The sequence below is a fragment of the Diorhabda sublineata genome, chromosome 10 (genome assembly GCF_026230105.1).
Source record: "Diorhabda sublineata isolate icDioSubl1.1 chromosome 10, icDioSubl1.1, whole genome shotgun sequence".
In the NCBI taxonomy this organism is placed as follows: domain Eukaryota; kingdom Metazoa; phylum Arthropoda; class Insecta; order Coleoptera; family Chrysomelidae; genus Diorhabda; species Diorhabda sublineata.
In genome coordinates, this window is record NC_079483.1 from 14,858,562 (window position 1) to 14,878,484 (window position 19,923).

At 32.9% G+C, this 19,923-nt stretch overlaps 1 protein-coding gene across 1 annotated transcript in view; it reads left to right on the forward strand.

The window, feature by feature from the left end:
• Positions 1-18,860, forward strand: part of LOC130449852 (uncharacterized) — a 35,494-nt gene extending 16,634 nt beyond the window's left edge. The window contains exons 6-12 of the mRNA XM_056787893.1: positions 389-660; positions 5,616-5,927; positions 9,818-10,016; positions 11,784-12,016; positions 14,394-14,759; positions 16,944-17,163; positions 18,546-18,860. Of these exons, the coding sequence (XP_056643871.1) occupies positions 389-660; positions 5,616-5,927; positions 9,818-10,016; positions 11,784-12,016; positions 14,394-14,759; positions 16,944-17,163; positions 18,546-18,825 (1,882 nt within the window). The 3' untranslated portion in view covers positions 18,826-18,860. The remainder of the gene's footprint in view (positions 1-388; positions 661-5,615; positions 5,928-9,817; positions 10,017-11,783; positions 12,017-14,393; positions 14,760-16,943; positions 17,164-18,545) is intronic.
• Positions 18,861-19,923: the final 1,063 nt, after the last annotated feature.

The following is a 19,923-nucleotide window of genomic DNA, read 5'->3' on the forward strand; positions in this document are numbered from 1 at the left end:
ATGAAAGATAGTAGATGGCTCCACAAATTATTGGATAACTATTGTTCTGGATGATTCTGAAGAAAGTAGTTGCCTATAACTAGACAAAAGTTTCAGAAAATAATTACAAAAGTGGAGGATCTGCAACAAGTTCATCCTCTAACGTTCACCCGCTAAATATAATTAATTTTGTTTTAAAAATAAGACTACAGCTATAAGTCATTATGTATTATATTTTAATATTTCTGTTAATTCTATTATTAGTGGCTTCATTTCTCATAATGTGGTGCTGTATATATGTGGAGCTTCCATTTAATGTCTGGTATACTGATCTATTCGGTCAATAAAAAACAACAAATTGCTTTCGATATAATTTCTATATTCATTGAAAATATTTTTCCAATTGCAGATATTCAACTACTGCAAAGGAAAGATCTAGAATAATGCATGACGTGCCAATGAAGCAAATAGACGAAGCAGTCTTCTGGATAGAGTACGTGGTTAGACATAATGGAGCCGCACATTTAAAACCGGCCGCAGTCACACTCAAATGGTACGAGATGTATTTATTGGATGTATTACTATTTCTTCTAACAATTGCTGCAATTATTTTTTATGTTACCAAAACTGTTGTAAAGTTATTGATCTGTAGAAAGAAGACATTTGTAGACAAAAATAAAAGCGATTGATTACGATTTGAAAATTTACAAAATTGTGAGTGCGCAAGTTTGTTAATAACATAAATAATAAAGTTTATGAAACAAAGTATAATTTTTTTTTGCACTGCAGCAGGTAATCTTACAGTGGCAACTATCATAAACCACCAAATCAAGGATATGTACTATCACTTCAAAGGTTTAACATAGTTCTAAATAACATCATAACAAATTAAAAAATCATAGTACCGATCTCAATAATTAATCAGAAGAAATGAAATATACTTTTAGCATTTACGAGGATGATCCTAGAAGTACCTGGCCCGATCTAGAGATGCAGTAGTTGCTTGAAAAATACCACTAGGTTAGGTATTCATTAGAGTATCCGTAAAATGTGATCTTAAATAACCGGATTTTTCTTTTTATAGTAATCTCAATTTTTGTTTATCCATCATTGCTTTTTTTTCTTGGAGGGCTATTAATTATGTCCTTTTTATTTTTCCACTGTTGTCCTCATACATCAATACTTTTTCTATTGCGTTCTTTAGTTCTTTTGCATTCATTATTTTCATCTCCTTCCTTTCTATCGAATTATTATTCGTTTTGATCCTTCTTTGCTTTCTCTAAAGGATTGAACTATTGATTTAGTTCTTTTTCTTTTCAGTCTCTATGTATTGTCATTAATTTCTGTATAATTTTAACAGTTTTCTCATTATCCTCAATAAGTTTACTTTTTTTGATTGTTTTATATGATAACGTTTATATGTTAGTCCACAACTAACTCAATAAATCATTGTAATCTTGCACGTAAACCTCCAGAAAATTCTCCACTTGACATTTAAACTGTTATTTACTATGAAAACTATTGTGTTGGTTATATTGCTCGTAATTTAACGGCAAATCGAAGTTTATTGCCAATCACAAATCAACTCGACTTTTCACGTAGTTACCAGTAGTGGACTACTCCAAAATATTCAAAAGATATTCTGAACGTGAAAAAGAAAAAAAAACAGTTGTTTGTAATATATCCTTTGGAAAGAAGAAATATACAGATTTTTGTGTGCAAGGAAAGTATGAGAGGTGAAAGGTTTTCAATTAGTCAATCAAGGAAACAAGATTTCCAAATAAATTCACATCGAAAGGGATACGGACTGGACTGTATCCGTTCAACGCTTGTTGATCATTTTTTGCATGTTTCTTTTGCATTAAAATATATTCCTTGTTTAACAGATACTTTTTAACGTTAGCAGATTATTTAGTTCTTGCTTCCTTCAAACAGTTTTTTGCTAGGTCCTGCTCGCAATGGAACACATGGACCCTGTGACACTTAGTTTGTATTTTCATCATACAGAGCTACCAAGCAATCGCTCCGTATGCGAGTGAAGGATCTTCGGTGAAGGGTGAATGTTTTATCCATAATTTTCTTTGAAGCATTTTGACAATAGCAGTTTTGTGGATAGAAGTAATATAATGGGATGAAAACCGAAAATCGATTATATGAATTTACTTGTATTATTAGCAACCTGTTTGGCTTTTATACCGTACGTCGCAGCTGGTGAATATCATTTTACAAAAACACACGTTTCCGTGACGATATAAAGAGCCCGGGGTACGTAAAGAGTAGGTACCTTGAAACCTCAAATAAAATTGCTAATACATTTTTCAAAAGTTTTTTTCAAATATTCAAATCATTCCATTGATCTTACACTAAGAGCACTCGCAATGATATGGTGATTGCTTCTTATTTGGTCGGCTCTCTGCTGTTGGTTTAATGCACGTCGAAATAAGTCATAGAAAATCATCGTACGAAAACTGAATTTCATTTTTTAACCAAGTTGAATGCTACAAGTATTTGAAAGTAACTCAAATAGTACTCGTATGTCAACACGTTCTGAGTACGTTCACCTTCAAAACTCATGATCCACATGTATTAATACCAAATCCTTGATTGTTGCCGTTTGTCTATAAAACTTATCCTATTTTATTAATCTAAGAAAATTTGATTTGTACGTATATTTTGGGGACGCAATAATATATAATGTTTCACCAAACACACCTATTTCATTAGGTCTATTCACTACCGCATCCAATCATTGGCCACAAAAGTAAACGCCGCATACCTGCACTGACAATAGTTGTTTGCATGAATGTTACTGTTTATTTTGTGCCACCGTTCTTTATTTTTCGGCAAAAAATATGAGGGCGGCTTAAAATTAACATCTTTACAGACTGGATCAATCACTTTACATACCATCCATACTCCTATAAATTATTTATTCACATTTCCATTTTTGTAATACTATTATCAGTTTTCAGGAATGACAGGAGCCAATAAAAAGTATGATAAATAGTATTCAAAACACTTGCTTTATTTTAAGCATTCCGGTTATGTCGTCGTATCATAAAAATTATGTATGTTTTTAGGACATTAATTTATCCTTCAAAATATTTCTATAATATAGTATTTATTTCGATAGAAAGAGTTTGAATATTTGTCACAATTTATTGAATAGGTATGCTAGATTCAGTGCCGGATTAGCACTGAACGTAGCAAGAGTAGCAAATGCTAAGGGCACAGCGAATTGGGAGGGCCTGCACACCGATGCTTGTCTCGGTCAGATAGTTAAATAAAATTGCATGCCTTATGGTGCATGGAAGATATTCTACGCATACGCTTAGGCTATGCATCACTTCCAGTTGAAAATTTGAAACTCGATTTCGTTACGTTAAATCGTAGGTATAATATCTACCTATAACCGTTGGTATCAAAAGTTGTAGCAAATTTTTAAAATCGAATGCTGACCGTACTAGTTAGGCTTGTTTGTTTTTACTACTTGCACTGCACTATGCACAAGTTGGTAGCACCGCAAAATTAATCCGAAATTCCCTGATATTGTTATCGATCGATCGTAAAGCCATGATAAGTAAAATGGGATTTTATAAGCTATTAGAAATTGATGTACATTTATATTTGGCACAACGTAAAAAATCGTTAAAAGCTCTTTAGATGTGAGGCATTCGTGAGAAAAATTGTTTTGAGTTGAGTAAGTGAAGAAAATAAAATAATTTGACAAAAAACATTTATTTTCGATATCCTTTTTATAATAAAAATTATCAAGCCCCTTAAAATAGTGATTAACTGCTGACATCACCTCTTCATTGTTGGAAAATAAGCCGATAGGGCTGAATCTGGCGAATAGGGTGCATTATGTAGCAATTCGAACTTCAATTTATTAATTTTGGTATTTAAATAACGATTTCGTGGGCTGGTGCATTGTCTTGATGGAACAACACTTTCTTCTTAGCCAAATGCGGCCGTTTTGGCTTGATTTCTTCGCTCAAACGTTGTAATAAATTTGCATAATTCTCCCTATTGATAGTTTTTCCCTTTTGATGCTAGTCAATGAGAATTATCCCACGCGCATCCCAAAAAACCGACGCCATGACCTTGCTTGCAGATGGAACTGTCTTTGCTTTCTTTGGAGCCGGTTCTCCCTGTTCATACCATTGTTTTTATTGTTCTTTTGTTTCGGATGTGAAGTGATTGACTCACTTTCAATCCATGATTACGAAACGACGCAAAAATTTGACTTTATTTTTTTGAGATGAGAACACTAAATGGAAACATCTTCACGACGCTGTTTTTGTTCAATTGTGAGCAAACGCGGCACCCATCTTGCACGCAGCTTTCTATTGCCATAATTTTCAGTCAATATGCGGTGTGCTTTTTGGAAATGCCTACTAAGTCTGCTAGCTCACACACTTTCAGTCGACAATCATCTAGAACCGCTTTGTGGATTTTCTTCAACTTTTCTGGAGTCGTTACCTTATTTGGTCGACCACTGCGATGCTGGTCTTCGCAGGTTATACGGCCTCGTTTAAACTCGGCCACCCAATATTTTACTGTTGATAACGAAGCAGCAGTCTCATCCAGAGTAGAATCTAGTTCAGCTTTTATATTGGTTGAGCTAGTGCCTTTCAAATGAAAGTATTCTATCACATAACGATGACCAATTTTTTCCATGTTTACAAATTCGCTGAAAACGCTAACTATTGATGGCTGCTAAACAAATACTAAACAACGTGGCCTCTTCAAACTTGAGAAATATGTTATATAGGTTGTATACTTTCTAATATAGTTATATTTTTCAACCATCTGTAGGTCAGGCCAGGTACTTCTGAGACCATCCTCGTAAGGTTGTTTGATTCACTCTTTTAGTTGCATAACTTTACATTCCACCATATTATTGTATCAGTTCTTATGGTTTAACCTTAATCGACTAGCTGACACTAGGCAAAATGGCTCAAATAGCTCTTTCTCAAGTATCATGGATGTCTGAACTATTTGATTTCCCAAAAGTTGAAGAGAAGCTAACCAACTTTTTTGTAATGAAATTTTGTAAAAGTAATAAAAAATATAGGGAGTTTTTTCAGAAAGTGGTTTTTCTTATCTGAGTTTAACCATATACTGAAACAAACCAAGGTCTCCATGGCCGAATTTGTTACAGGCCCCGCGCTGACTTAATCCTGCACTGGCTAGGTTTATGTAATTTTGGTAGACAATTGGTACAAGGGCGGTTTGGAAAAACAGACCATTTTTTGTAGTTAGTATTATGAGAAAATTTCGTTACGGTGATTTCGTTAGTTTCCATTATGTTTATTGCAAAATTTTCCACAAATCTGACAGATAAATTACGTTTAGGTGCGAATGCGTACGGTCCTGTTTTTTGTAAGTTGTCTTATATTTGGTTTTTGAGCCGAATTCGTGGAGTGTTATTTCTGGTGTTAGCTGCTAGTATAATATTGTAATCTCACAATAACTATTTTATTAGATTTGTCAGCTATAAACTTTTGGTCTGTTTTGAAAATTCTTTAGTTTAACAAAAAATTTAATCTAACAAACCGCGTGAAAGTAATTTATGTAGATAAAATGTGAGGTATCTATAATTTTAACCTTGTTTGCACTTTATCAATAATAATTAATAGCTTCCTTTACATCAGCGGAGTACATGTTTATAGATGTTCGATTTTTAGTTAGAAAACTACGTGTTAACATGAACGTTCATTTGGTTATTTTTTCTCTATTTATTGCGGTTGATTTTGGCGGAAGTCTCAAAATTTTAGGTGTATTTCCTTTTTGTGCACACAGTCATTTTAGTTTAGGACTTCGACTTATGCAGGAATTAGCAAATCGAGGGCATAACGTTACTTTTGTGAATTGTTATCCTCAAAACAAGGCAATGGAAAATTTTCGGGATATTTCGGTTGAAGAAATTAGAGGACCCGTCGATGGTAAGTTTAAATAATATGTTAGTTATTTTTCTTTTGTCATATTCATAGTTGTCATGAAATTTTTGCAAAAAATATAGAATATATTATATTAATTAGCTTCATAAAGATAAGTTGATGAGTTCGAATACATCATGTTATACTTTCTCCAAGCAGTTGTTGGTAATTTCTGAACAAGACATTGACCCTAACCACAACTAACAAAAGTTCAATCTCATTTAAATGTTCCCAAACTGTCTTCACCATTGTGCTCAATTGATCACAATAGATTTTTGTAAAACAATTATAGAGAATAGAGTTAGATAAAAACTAAACTTAATGTTGACAGAATTTCAATATATGAGGAAGCTCGAAAGACTAGACATTTAAACAAATATAGAGATACGAAAAAAGCGACAAAATAAGAAGAAACGACATACGAAGTAGTTTGAGAAAAGAGAAAGTGGAAAAGACTATGATATGGTAAAAGCAATGGCAATTTTGTATTTTCGCTGTCCCCTCGTTTTTTGGCTCTAGAAAAAAAATATCGGAAATATCTCACCAGATTTTATATAGTTTTATGACTTTAAATGTGATCATAAACGCACTTCTTCGCATATAATCGTTCATAACTTTTTTACAAAGCACCAAACGCAGTTCATATATTTTTTTTGTTTATCTACACAAAAAACGAACATTTTGGAAAAACAATTGAAAAATGTCTGTTTATTCATTTTTTATATCTAACAGTCACAACCCTAGTAAAATACCATTTTTTTAATGGTGAGAATTTTCAACTTTTAATATTGTACATTTAATTACAATAAATGATTCAAAGAATGTTTTTATTCATATAACTCTGATGATTACTCAATAAGAAAGGTACGAACGATTATAGGTGGGAGAAGGTCAAGTTTAAGAGAAATTGTTATTATTTTTAATTGTTGAAACATGATAAATTAACATTTTTGTATAATTTTTTTCTTAAATTTATTCTTTTTTTGTGTATATTATCAAATAAGATATAACAATTTCATTCCATTATTTAGAAAAAAAAGTTATCAATAATTATACGTGACTGAGTGGATTTTCATGAACATTTAAAGCTCTAAAACCATTAAAAGTTTCCATTTTTTTTATTACCATAATTTTTACCATAAATCCGCCATAAAAAAGATTTAAAAAAAATTCATCGAAATCAGAGGATTTTTCGATTTTCTAGAGCCAAAAAACGAGGGGACCGCAAAAGTGTAAAATTAGCAAAGCACTATATAAAAACTATCATAAGCAATGTACAAAAAGCATGTAAAACCAAGAACTTCATTAAATCTAGAGAACGAAAACTGGGCTCCGATATCTATTTATCATAGTAATAAATAGAAAAGTGATAATAATAAAAAGTGTAAAGAAACGTGTAACAGATAAACAAAAGGAAAATGAAAAATGGAAAACGTACCATACTTAGAACTAATATTAATTATAAAAGAGAATACCAGAATATCGGACTCGTTTTTTAACAAAAAATAAGGATGTGTTCCACGATAAAACAAGAAGATCTCCTAAATAATTTTATTGAAAAAATATTTTTTGTAATTATTAATACGTTAATGGAAAATAAAAGAGTAACCATTTGATATACAATGTTAATTTTTTAAAAACTGCATCTGCCAAATGTCCTTCGTTGACACCTATGTATTCATGGAGTCGTGCCTAAAAGTTCTGCATAACTCTTCGCAGCATATTAACAGGTCTTGCTACAATCTCGTCACGAATTCGTTGTTTGAGGGCCGAGATTATCCTTGGGGATCAGTTCCAAACACTTTTGTTTTTAGATAACCCCTTAAAAAGAGGTCGCAGACAGTAAGATCGGGAGACAGAGTGGACCAAGCGATATCCCCGTTTCGAGAAACGATACGCCTTGGGAATAAAGCATTCACCGCATTCATTGAAATTTTTGCAGTGGTACTTGTTGCACCGTTTTGTTGAAAAAGTGTGTTTTCATTAATTGGAAAGCGGTGAAGTTCAGGTGTGAGGAAGCTCCGACTCATTGCAACGTATCTCTCAAATGATTGCACCACATTGCACACCATATTGTCACTTTTTGAGCATGCAGAAGTGTTTCATTATGCAAAGGAGGTTCTCCTCCGCCCAGTACCTGATATTTTGTTTGCTAACAAAACCGGAGAGGTGAAAACCTGAGACGCTATTGATAATTACCCGGATGAAGAGATTGAACAACCTGTATTTCTTGATCTTGATGGAGTATCCTTCTCACCGATCTGTCACTTATTTGAAGGCGTGTGGCGTTACGGACGGTCGATCGACGTGGGCTTCTTAACACAGCTTGTCAAACACGTTCGATATTTTCAGGGGCTCGAATCGAATCGTTCTGGCAGTACCATCTCTTTCAGGCATCCCGTTTGTAAGAGACCTGCTAGCTAACTGGTGTAAATTTTTTGATTGGAAGTCAAATATAATTTTTATATCATACAAATCATATACCTCATCAATAGATAGAAATATACAAAAATAATCATACTACATGTGCCAGTGCTGGGAATATATAAGTTTAGTAGCAGTCGAATGCTTTGATAGTAGTGTACTGCATCATGAAAAAATTTTAAAAATCAAATGACCTTTGTGAACACTATAGCTATTTAAAATTTATGGTCAATTTCACAAATAACTCTGTAAATTAATAAAGAAGAGGAAAGGAAACCTTTTAGTAGCCACATGATATCCTCCCTGAGAGGCACTACAAATGGTAGAAGTATGTAAAGTTTCACTCCATTAGCTGACCGAAAATTTCAATTTTAAATACTCTTATAAGGTATGCAAGACAACTACTGAAATGTGCTCTTAATTACCATATTAAATTCTGTAAGGTCACTTGAACATTTTCAAATTTCAATAGTTTTCAGACGTGAGCTTTTCCCTCTTGTTATATAATTATATTATTTTTCACCCGCGATTTTTGATGTCAATCTCCCATAACTATTTTTTAAACCTAAGCGTCGTAGAATGTGTATGTAGTATTTATTTATATTATTTCTACCGGCGGCATGAATTTATAAACAGTCTTTTACTCACTAAATTTATGTGAAGATTTACACCAGACTTAACTTATACAATAATTAACTTATTACTAATACTTAACTAACTTATATAATTTATTTAGATTCACCGCCTCCTTTTCTATGTCGATGCGTTCATTATGACTTTTAATCATAATCTAACTCTCATCTCTAAACAAGCTCGAATATATAGCAGAAACGACATTTCTGGAATTCTAGAAAGTAAACAAATAAATAACAAGACCTCTCCGGAAAAATTTTAGACATTTATTGTAACCGGACAGTGCCGGCTTAACGACCCATGTCGGGGACGAGTTCATAACTATATACTCAATACTTGTCGCCAGTGTTTTTTATAAAATCACTGCATTGATAACGATTGATTGAAAACAAAAACGTTGATTAACAAAAAGTTATTTGGAGAAATTTGCACTACTTTGGATACATGTATAATTTATTTCAAACCCAATAACAATTACTCAGAATTCTGACATAAATAGCAAATTCATCGCATAAAATTGCCGATATTAAACCGATGCAACTCAATATTATGGACAATTTTGATATTTTTATTCACTTGGAAGTTATTTGAATGCCAAATTCTGGTTTAAATTCTTTCCATCCATTGCTGATATTATTTTTCACTAACGGACTGGAGGATCCCATTAGCGTCTATTTGACTAAAAAATTGTTTCACTATAACAATAGAAAGGTAGAAGCAAATTCATGCTATCAGTATTTATTTTGTTCTTTGCAAAATTTTATAAACGTATAATGATGCGAAAAAAAATGTCAATGAATGTGGAATTCTAAGAATAAAGTGCTTTTATTATTTTTTAGAAACGAGAAAAGCTTTAGTTGATGTTGGAAAAATGTCAACATGGGGTGAACTGAATTGGATATCTTCAGTGGGTGAATTATACACCAGAGGAGTTCTGAGTAGCAAGGGGATTCAAGAACTATGGAAATCCAATGAAGAGTTTGATGTTGTCATATTGGAACATTTCGTAAATGACGCATTGGCTTATTTTCATAAAAGGTAAGTTAATTTCATTATTAAGAATAATTTCCAAAAACTACATTTTTTGAAACATGATAAATCAATAATTCAAAACTAACAGACCTGTTCAGTCGATGGAAAATTATTTTGAGAAATGCAACCTATTAAATTATATATTAATTTCCCTACGAATCCATTCGGAAAAAGTATAAAATTCAACAGATATATTCAAATATATCCGTGGGGAAAGTATACTGGTTTACTAAGACATTGCACAGGCTTAGGATTCAATTGAAACTTCTGCCCAAGTTGATTATCAGCTTGGTTCTCATCATTCATGTCAAAGTCATGAGTTTAGTAGCTATTACCTGCAGAAAACTGGAAGAGGCAATTGGAAGATCCTAAGTTTAACATTGACGTAGTTGTGAAAAAACTCTTATCCCACAGTTATCCCATTGAGAGCTCAATGTTGAAACGTTGAAATGCCTATTTATTACTTTCTAATCTTTAGCTTTCATACAAAATTGGAAGATTGAGATGAAGGATTTAACACAAGCTTTTCTTGAGACACATATTAGCCTCTGGATTCAATTCGAACTTCAGCGCAGACGAAAGTATAAATTAAAGATAGTTGATTGACTGTGAATACTTACATACACGGGAAATGACTTACGACAGATTTTATAATCCCACCCTAAATGGCACTTTAACTAAAGGTTCCTTTAGGATAAAGGACCCTTCAACTTATTTGTGGAAGTGAAGTGGTCTTAAAACCTATTTGTGAGCGTCTTAGTTTTTGACAGATACTGCGGACATTACTCTGTCTATTAAAAAATGAAACGTAGAAGTGAGTGTTATTTTGTGGCTAACATTTCTTTAGGCTTCATCTTTGGTGGCATGTTGTTTTGCATTTGCGAATTCAATTTTTCATTTCAATTATTCTATCCAATAATAATTTTTAATCATAAGTAACAAAGGTTTTACATAATAGATGCAAAATTTTTATTTTTAGGACATTTCTTGTTCTTATAATAGATTTCTTATAGAAATTTTCAGCTGTCACCCACTAAAAGATGTCATCCAAAGTATCCTTCTTCAAACTGCCTTCTCAAAGCACTGTTGTTCAGTATTGTCTGGTCGTGAATGGAATTTGGCCAACGGATACAGTTTGTACGTTTAATTAGAAAAATCTATTTCGGCTCATAAAAATTTCTGCGTCTTCGGTGCCTGGTGATTGTATAAGATTTAATGTTCAATCGATTACACCTATTGTTAACGGGAAATTGGCTTTTTGATTAATCCCGAATGTGATTCAATAATACTGCAAATGTGGGCTTAATAATTCGGAATTTTTCGGAAAAAGTTATATATTTCCAAATAGTTTTTTCTATATCGTAATATTTTTCGTCTTCTCATGAGCTTGAACTCTAGGTATTGTGCGATAAACCTTTTTATTTCAAAACTTATTAAAAATATGCCTGGATCAGCTTAGAATTCAAACATGTTTGCATTTGACGTTGTCAGCTAAAGGAGACTTTAATGTGCCAAAGGTGAATATTTCTGACTTTACCTTAAAAATCAAATTGAAGGAAAATATTTGCTAAATGGTGATTATGAAACAAGAAACTTAATTTAATGCAAACTTTAAATTTAAAGCTTTCTTTGAATGTATTATGAAACCGGCCGTTAATATACTAAGTATACTTAAGCCTGATTATATTTTCATACGAAAAGATTCCGGAAAACGAAGATTACTTTCCAGATATTTAAGTAATTATTTATGTTATTGTTCTAACTTTTTTGTAGGTTCAATTGTCCCTTAGTCACTTTAGCTCCTGGACCTATGACTATGTTTACAAATCATATAGCAGGAAATCCTATACTACCAGCGTTTGTTCCTAATATATTGGGTGATTACGATTCAAAGATGAATTTCTGGGAGAGATTGGATAATATCTATAAACAAGTTCTTGGAGAAATATTTGTACGTTCGGTCCACATACCATCACAGAACAATATCTTGAAAGAGTTTTTTCCTGGTAAGTGAATTATTCAATAATTTAAACAACGCACAAACGCATTTAAGATAGTATGAAAGATAGTTTTCATTATCCAAACTTTCCTGAGAAAATGCTTAAAATAGTATCTTCTCAGTCCCGCGTGAATATTTGCTATAACTACGGCTAGTCTCTATTTATTTCGGTACACATCCTGACTTATTATTTTCGCATATTGGCCCACAATTGGTTATCGATAAGAATTGTTATTTTCGAGAACTTTCTGTGTTTTGTAACAAGGTTTATAGGTATTGACAAGACGATGTTATTTGTTGAATGGTCTGTTTTAGGTGTATTATATAAACTTGAAGTTACATTCTGGTAAAATGGGGTATCTACTTTGGATTTAATTCGATGTCGTGCTGCGATTTCTGATTTCCTGTGAAAAATGTCACCCAGTTTTATTGCCCGTCGAAAGGGTAGGTTGACAAGGTAAATTTATCCTCCTCCACCCTCTTTTTGAGGTAATGTTGTTCTAATAGTAAATGACTTCGGGTGGTCGTTGTTGTTCTTGGTCATCATTGTTCGTGTTAAGCTCCAAATACTTCTCAGCTCTGTTTACATTCATTTAAGGATTCCAAAACAGTACGTTAAAACAGGCATGGCGTAGGTGTTGATAACCTGGACTAATGTGCCTGCACTTAATTCGGACTTACCTTTTTTTGAATATTGATCCTGGATTCGAGGTTTCGACTATTTGTGGTCCAATAACCTAGCATGTTGAAATCTCTCATTTGCGACAATGCCTTCCTCGATATGTAGGGTCTTGCACTTAGGGACTCTAAATCCATTTGTATATCAATGGAAAATCGATGTTGTATATCGAGAATGAGATTAATTTGACACTTATTTTCTGCGTATAGCTTGATATCATCCATATAGAGAAGCGGGGATATGGTACAGTTGGTATTTCTGCAAGGCAGAACCATCAATGCTCAAGAAGTCACACTGTTATCTAGTTATTTTTCTGGGTTTGTCTAAGTATCACAGACTCGACAACAGATTTTTCCTTGATCTCTTTGCAATGCAAGTTTCCCCGCTATTTTCTCCGATATAAAGTGGAGACGCACGTGATAAGTCTGTACTCAGTGGGGCCCACCGTCTAGGTGCTCTTTGGGAGTAAATGAGTGGACCCTAGTACTACTAACGTTGGATTGTCTTCTGGGTTATGTAGGAAGTAGGTAAATTGTTTCGCTAACTTCTTGTGTACACTTGGGTGATTTCCATTACAGAGATATCATACAACTGCATGGGGTTACTATTTAACCGCTTCTATTCAGCTGCTATCATTATTATTTTTAGTAATATTCTATACACGTTGTATAATGTACCTATTTTACGTCTGTTTGCTCGACCTTAATGAATCTTTTCAATCACTGTTGCCAGATGCTCTCTTGATTTAGCTATATTATGTTGTTTGCTTCAAAAACTCGGTTTTTATAATTGTATCATATGGAGCACTGGTAAATATTTTTAATTTAGTTATGTACACATAAAAATATTGAAAAAAGTAAATTTCCCTAAGCTAGATTTAAGCCCGGCACCTGCAGTTTCAATGCACGGAGCATTAACATTCAGCTATCAGCGACATCTAATGTGTTTGCCGTATATGTGTTTCTCAACATTCTATGGTATTGAAACAATTTATAAAATTAAATAAGTTTTAAAACAATATAAATTTGACTCAAATCAGTCAACATTTTTATGTTTAGATTTCTCAGTTAGTTTCAGTGGCCTCATTAAATTTATTGCCGGATAAGTCAATGAAAGTATATAATATGACATGTAAATTTTGAACTGGCAACAGGAATTATTAATAACTGTAGATAAAAACCATTCTTCTATAACATTAGATACCAAATATTTGTTAAACTATTACATAGATTTTTGTGTTGATTATTATGGAGATAGTAATCTAGACGCAAATATTGAGTTATTATTCATTCGATTATTTATAACACTCTCTAGCGTTCGTAGCAGTAAACTTCACCTCATGAATAAAAACATTCATTATACACTCGTGAATAATATACTACCAACTTTTTTTATAGTCTTAAATTTTTAAATATATTTGATTATTGTTATCAATTATCAATCAAAACTCACTGATGAATCCCACATCATTTCATAATCCGATATTTCAAAGTGCATTATTTCTTGAACCGGTTTTTGGAATGCTTGGAAAATTTTGATTTAGATAATAGATCGGTTACTCCAGGAAAATTTTGATAACAACTACCTACAATTCCGTCAACTACAGCGTGACGCGTACATTTTTTTCTTTGTAACTCGTTTCTATTCGTTTATAATATTCAGAAATACGAAATTAAATATTCAATTAATTTGTATAATATTTCAGATGCACCAGACCTAAGAACTTTCCTGTATAACTCCAGTATTTTCTTGATATGCTCGCATATAAGCCTCTCTGGTGTAGTACCATTACAACAAAATATCAAAGAAATCGGTGGTTACCACGTACCACCACCTAAGCCTCTACCAAGAGAATACAAGATATTCATGGAAAATGCTACACAAGGAGTTATATTATTTTCTATGGGATCAAATTTGAAAAGTGCTAATTTCGAGCCCGAGAAGAGAAGAGCGATATTAAAAACGTTTTCGAGAATTAAACAAAAAGTGATATGGAAATTTGAATCAGATCTTCCAGAAAAACCTGACAATGTGCTTATCAGTAGCTGGTTACCACAATCAGATATCTTAGGTGAATTGTTATTTTTTATTTGATTTCTTAAGTACATTTCATGTTATGTCATCATATACTAGCTTGTCAAAATAACCAAATCGCTCTTTTCTTTCAAAAAGGAATTCTTTGATGTATATAATATCTTATTCAGGTATGAAATTATTCCAAAGAAATGTCAAAAAAAATTTGATAAAGATAAATTATATTAATAACGAAATTATGACTACTTCGTCAGCTAACAGTTACAAAAAAGCCTCATGTCTCAATAACTATGTAAGTTATAATTCATTAATTAACTACAAGTGGAGAACATAAAAAAGTCACACCAAGATTAAATGAAAGAAATGAGTAAACATACTTAAGGACTCTTTTTAGCGAATGGACTCTATGGGACCCCATTTTCGCCAATTTTTTTATCTTTTTTCTCCAATGTTAACTTCGGAACCTAGATTGGAAAAACATTGTTTCTTTTGCCAAATCCATTTAGTGTTTTTAGACATTATATGATCAATTTGGATTTGAATAAATTATTTGTGATTTATCGCTTCTGCAGCTGCTAGACTTTTGAAGAGGAAGAATATACAAGGGCCGTTGTTTTTTCAACCTCTAATAGGCTATAAATAAAAGACAAGTTCATATAAAACAATAATTTTATTACCAAAAGATTGGTACACTTTCGATTACTTTTCAACATAATCTGTGGACAAGCTGTTCAATACCCTTATCTAAGAAAGTTGCCGCCAAGATAGCCTAGCCCTTGAAACTTCTGGAAATTCCGTAGAAAAAGCAGTAATGGAGAATTTGCGATTTTCTTTAACCATTCTGTCAACTCGTTGCACCAGGTCATCTCACGACAGATTAGCGTCTGGTCCCTTTCATCATGCACATCATTACGACACCATTCACGCAGAGCACCATCAGCCATGAAGTTTTCCCCATACACCCGACTCATTCTCCGATGGATTTCTGCAGCACTATGGCCTTCAGTTTGTAGAAAACGAATCACACTTCGCAATTCACACTTGGCGGGAGCATCAATAATAGAGAACATGTTTAGTGGTTGTTGCACAACGCCGACTGAATATCAACATATTTTTTGAGTTAAGCCTTCTAATTGCTAGAAATTTTGATTGGAAGGTGCTAGGCCCATTAATTTAGGGTATTTGGTTATCGGTCCATACCTATCTATCTTCGTTCCTGTTGCGATCTAAGAGGCATATGTATAGCTTGTTATGTTTAGTTTTTTTCTTTGTCTAACTTCGCGAAATACCTATTTTCATCTTTCACCATCCTGATCTTAAGCTCGTCAACATGCTTTTCTACAACAATGTGCATATGTGATATATGGAATTGCTTCCATTGCTGATGTTGGACCAGTCTTCATGGACACTTTAATGTATTCTCTGTACCTTACTTGATTGATTGAATTTTCTCTGGGAGACTATTCCTTCATAGGTTATTATAGATCTTACAATCATAATATACATACCCAATCTTTGCCTTATGGTTCCAGTAAAAGGTCAATGTTATGAAGTTGAAGATTTTTAAATATGACCGTATTTGACCAAGAAAATCGTTCTCTTGTACTAGGGCAATACAATGGTGCACATATATGTTTCAGTTTCGGTATAAAGGAACATATACTTTTTCAAATTTCGCGATCCAAATATTACTTTTATACCATAATCAATATTTACGAGGACTGATCCCTTGGCGCCACCTCCCACTTAAAATAGAGATATACAGACATTCTAACATTTCCGATGTGTCTCAAAAAAAATTGTTCACCCTCTACAAACCACTGATTTATCGCCAATATGATTTCATCACCCCAATAACTTGTTTTTTTAATTTTTGAAACATCCCGTGATCACTAGGGCTCAAATGGAAGAATTTGACGGATACTCAAAAAATTCAAATATCGATTCAGCCTTTATGGATTCGGTATCACTCACTAACCATTTACATTTGAAATTTTTATAGGGGCTCTCATTACTCTTGGAGTTTTAAAGGGTGGGTGAATAATTCGATTATGAAGATACATTAACAAAAATCTGTCAGGATATTTCAAGATTTCCATTCGCATCCATAATACGTAGGAAATAAAATTACTTGAGGACATCTCTATATCTTATTGAAAAGTATATTATTGAGTTATCAATTTTGTTTCTCGTTGATAATGATATGTATTTGGCTTTTTAGCTCACCCAAATACAATAGGATTTATTTCTCATGGGGGTTTACTTGGTACAATCGAAGCAATTTATCACGGGGTACCTATATTGGGTTTGCCGACATTTTGGGATCAGAGAAAAAATATTGAGGAAGCATCACGTAAAGGATATGGACTCAAGCTGGATTTTGAGGATTTGAACGAAGAATCTTTTGCCGCAACTCTTGACGAGTTAATTAACAATCCAAAGTAGGTAATTTGAGTTTCTCATATCAATTGTTGGTAGGGAAAAAATCGATTTTTTTACGACATGAAGTTTTAGTTTGACAACGTTCTATAGTTTGTGATTAATAAAATTAGTTGGTGAAGACAAACTCAATTTTTGGAAAATAAAGCGAAGTGGGAAGCAAGTATATACGTGTTTTACATGCGGCAAACTTATATATTTTCTTATATTCAATTCTTCGTATGCTTTCGTAGTTTTATTTCCACACATTCGACATTATCTTTAACACGTTGAGCTCCAGACAAAAATTGATAAACTTTTCCCTGGACCCAACAAATTTTTTTGGGTATTTACACTCCATATGAGGTATTGTAGATCTAATGAGGGAAATGCTTCATAGTTAAAAAAGTGTTAGAATGTGTAGGCAAAAGCTTGTAAAAACTAAAAAAACAAATATAAAAATAACTAAATAACGATAAAACACATGAGATAAAATTTCAATATACAGAGGAAAATATAATAATAGTAATAGGTAATGGATATTATATAAGACCATAGCAAAATTAAACCAGTTCCTAAGTGGATAGCCGTACAACGATGTTTCTGAAATTGGAGAAGCGCACTTGCAAAATATGCAAACGCATTCAAAGATGAATAAAGAAGGAAGTGCCGGAATTTTTAATCTTTTAAACAAGTCTCGGCAGTAAGTCCTGCTGTTTGATCCCAGTAAATATCTAGCAACTATCTTTTGTCATTTGAAGAATTGCTCAAATTGAGTCGCACAATAGCCTGTTCAGGAGATGGATAAGTTCAGTTCTTTAGAAACTGATCTCAGCGCAAAACAAGAAGTTAATTTTTTAGATAAGGTGGCAATATGTAACCTACATTTCAAGGAATTGTCCACAACAAGCCCTAGGAATTCAACGACGTTAGTGGTGGTCAATGTCTTTGTGCAAAACCAATCAGGAACCTTGACTTAAGCCTTTAACCTAGCAGAAACGATAACCACTAGATAAAATGATGCTGATTTTTTTAAAAGAATAACCCAACTAGTCTGCCATTTCCGCTTACGTTTTGGAGTAAGAAATCTAGAGCTTTTGTTCACACTAGTCTCTCTGAAAGATGTACTTATCTATGTTTTTCTCGATATACTGTTCCAGTTTTCAATGGTTACGAGTATAATGAAATTATAATTCCCTAACACATTTTGGAAGCTATTTTGATGTATTCGGCGATGGATTTTCTCCGATTTTTCAATAATATTCATCTATTTCGTATATTAGGATGGTTAATATAGTTTTGATTCTGCTCATCTCTTGTTTCAAATGTGGAAAATGATTTATACTATACAGTTTTTATTTAACAACTAATATTATTTTCTTATTCAAAATTTTTTCAATTCCAGATACTCAACAACTGCTAAGGAAAGATCTAGAATAATGCATGATTTGCCAATGAAGCAAATAGACGAAGCAGTCTTCTGGATAGAGTACGTAGTTAGACATAATGGAGCCGCACATTTAAAACCGGCCGCAGTTACACTCAAATGGTTCGAGTTGTATTTATTAGACGTGTTACTATTTCTTGTAACAATTGCTGCAATTATCCTTTATGTCATCCAAACTGTTGTGAAATTATTGTTCTGCAAAAAAAAGATATTAGAAGAAAAAAACAAAAGAGATTAAAATTAAAGAGATTAGAATTAAAGTTTAAGAACTCATTTTGTTTATAATATTTAACTTTAAACTTTGTGAAACGAAGTGTACTTTTTTCGTATTATTGTAGGTAATCTTAATACAGAGTGATACATTACAGTGACAACAATTATAAACCCAATCATGTGTTCAACATACTCGTAGCTCCGAATAAAAAATCAAAAGTAGTGAATCGTAGTACCGATCTCGATATTTTCTCAAAAGGAATCAAATATACTGTTGGCATTAACAGATGACGTCAATTTGATAGGAAGCAACAGAAAATGAAACTTCTTTAAATTTGATAAAGAAGCAGAATATGAGACAACAGAATGGAAATGTTCACGAGTAGGACTGATCAAAACAGAGACAAAATTAGAGAATATATCAACATAAATCACTATAACTTTATCGAGTCAAAGATTTTAGATTTTAGGAATGATTTGTAGTACCTCTATTTGTGAACATTGACGCTTGTGATTGCGAAGCCAGTGGCAATTGAGAAATTGACTGAGTGGTTTATTGATAGTGAACTTTAAAAAAGCAAGTTTGTGCAAAAATGGAAATCATCCGTGAAATCTCATTCCGAGGAACATTGATGCTTTGCGCAACATTATTAAAGAAAATCGATCTATGACAGACAGATAGAGGCGTCTTACGATTTTGCATAAACATTCAGGCGCGAGAAAAGATATACTCCAGATGGATTTCCCATTCCAGCTTCCATAAAGCAGGTTAAAGTTCTGAATATTCGAAAGAGAAAAACAATAAGACAAATTATTGTCTTATTGCCGATTTGATCCGATTTATATCCTAAAGACTTTTTCTTGTTCCCAACTACCAAACAAAACATGCAGGGACAACGAGCGTATGCAAAAATGTATATACCTTGAGGAAAATTCATTCGGTTTCACTATTTGTAAAAACTTCGAAGATAACCTTTATACAGAGTTTTCCGAGACTTCGGGAGTGAGTAGCTGGTATGAAAATAATGATGTAACACAAAAAAATTTTTGACGCCCCCTCTGACGCCCCCTGAATTATTTTCTGAGTTATATATTCGAAAATATGAATTTTCAATGGATGATT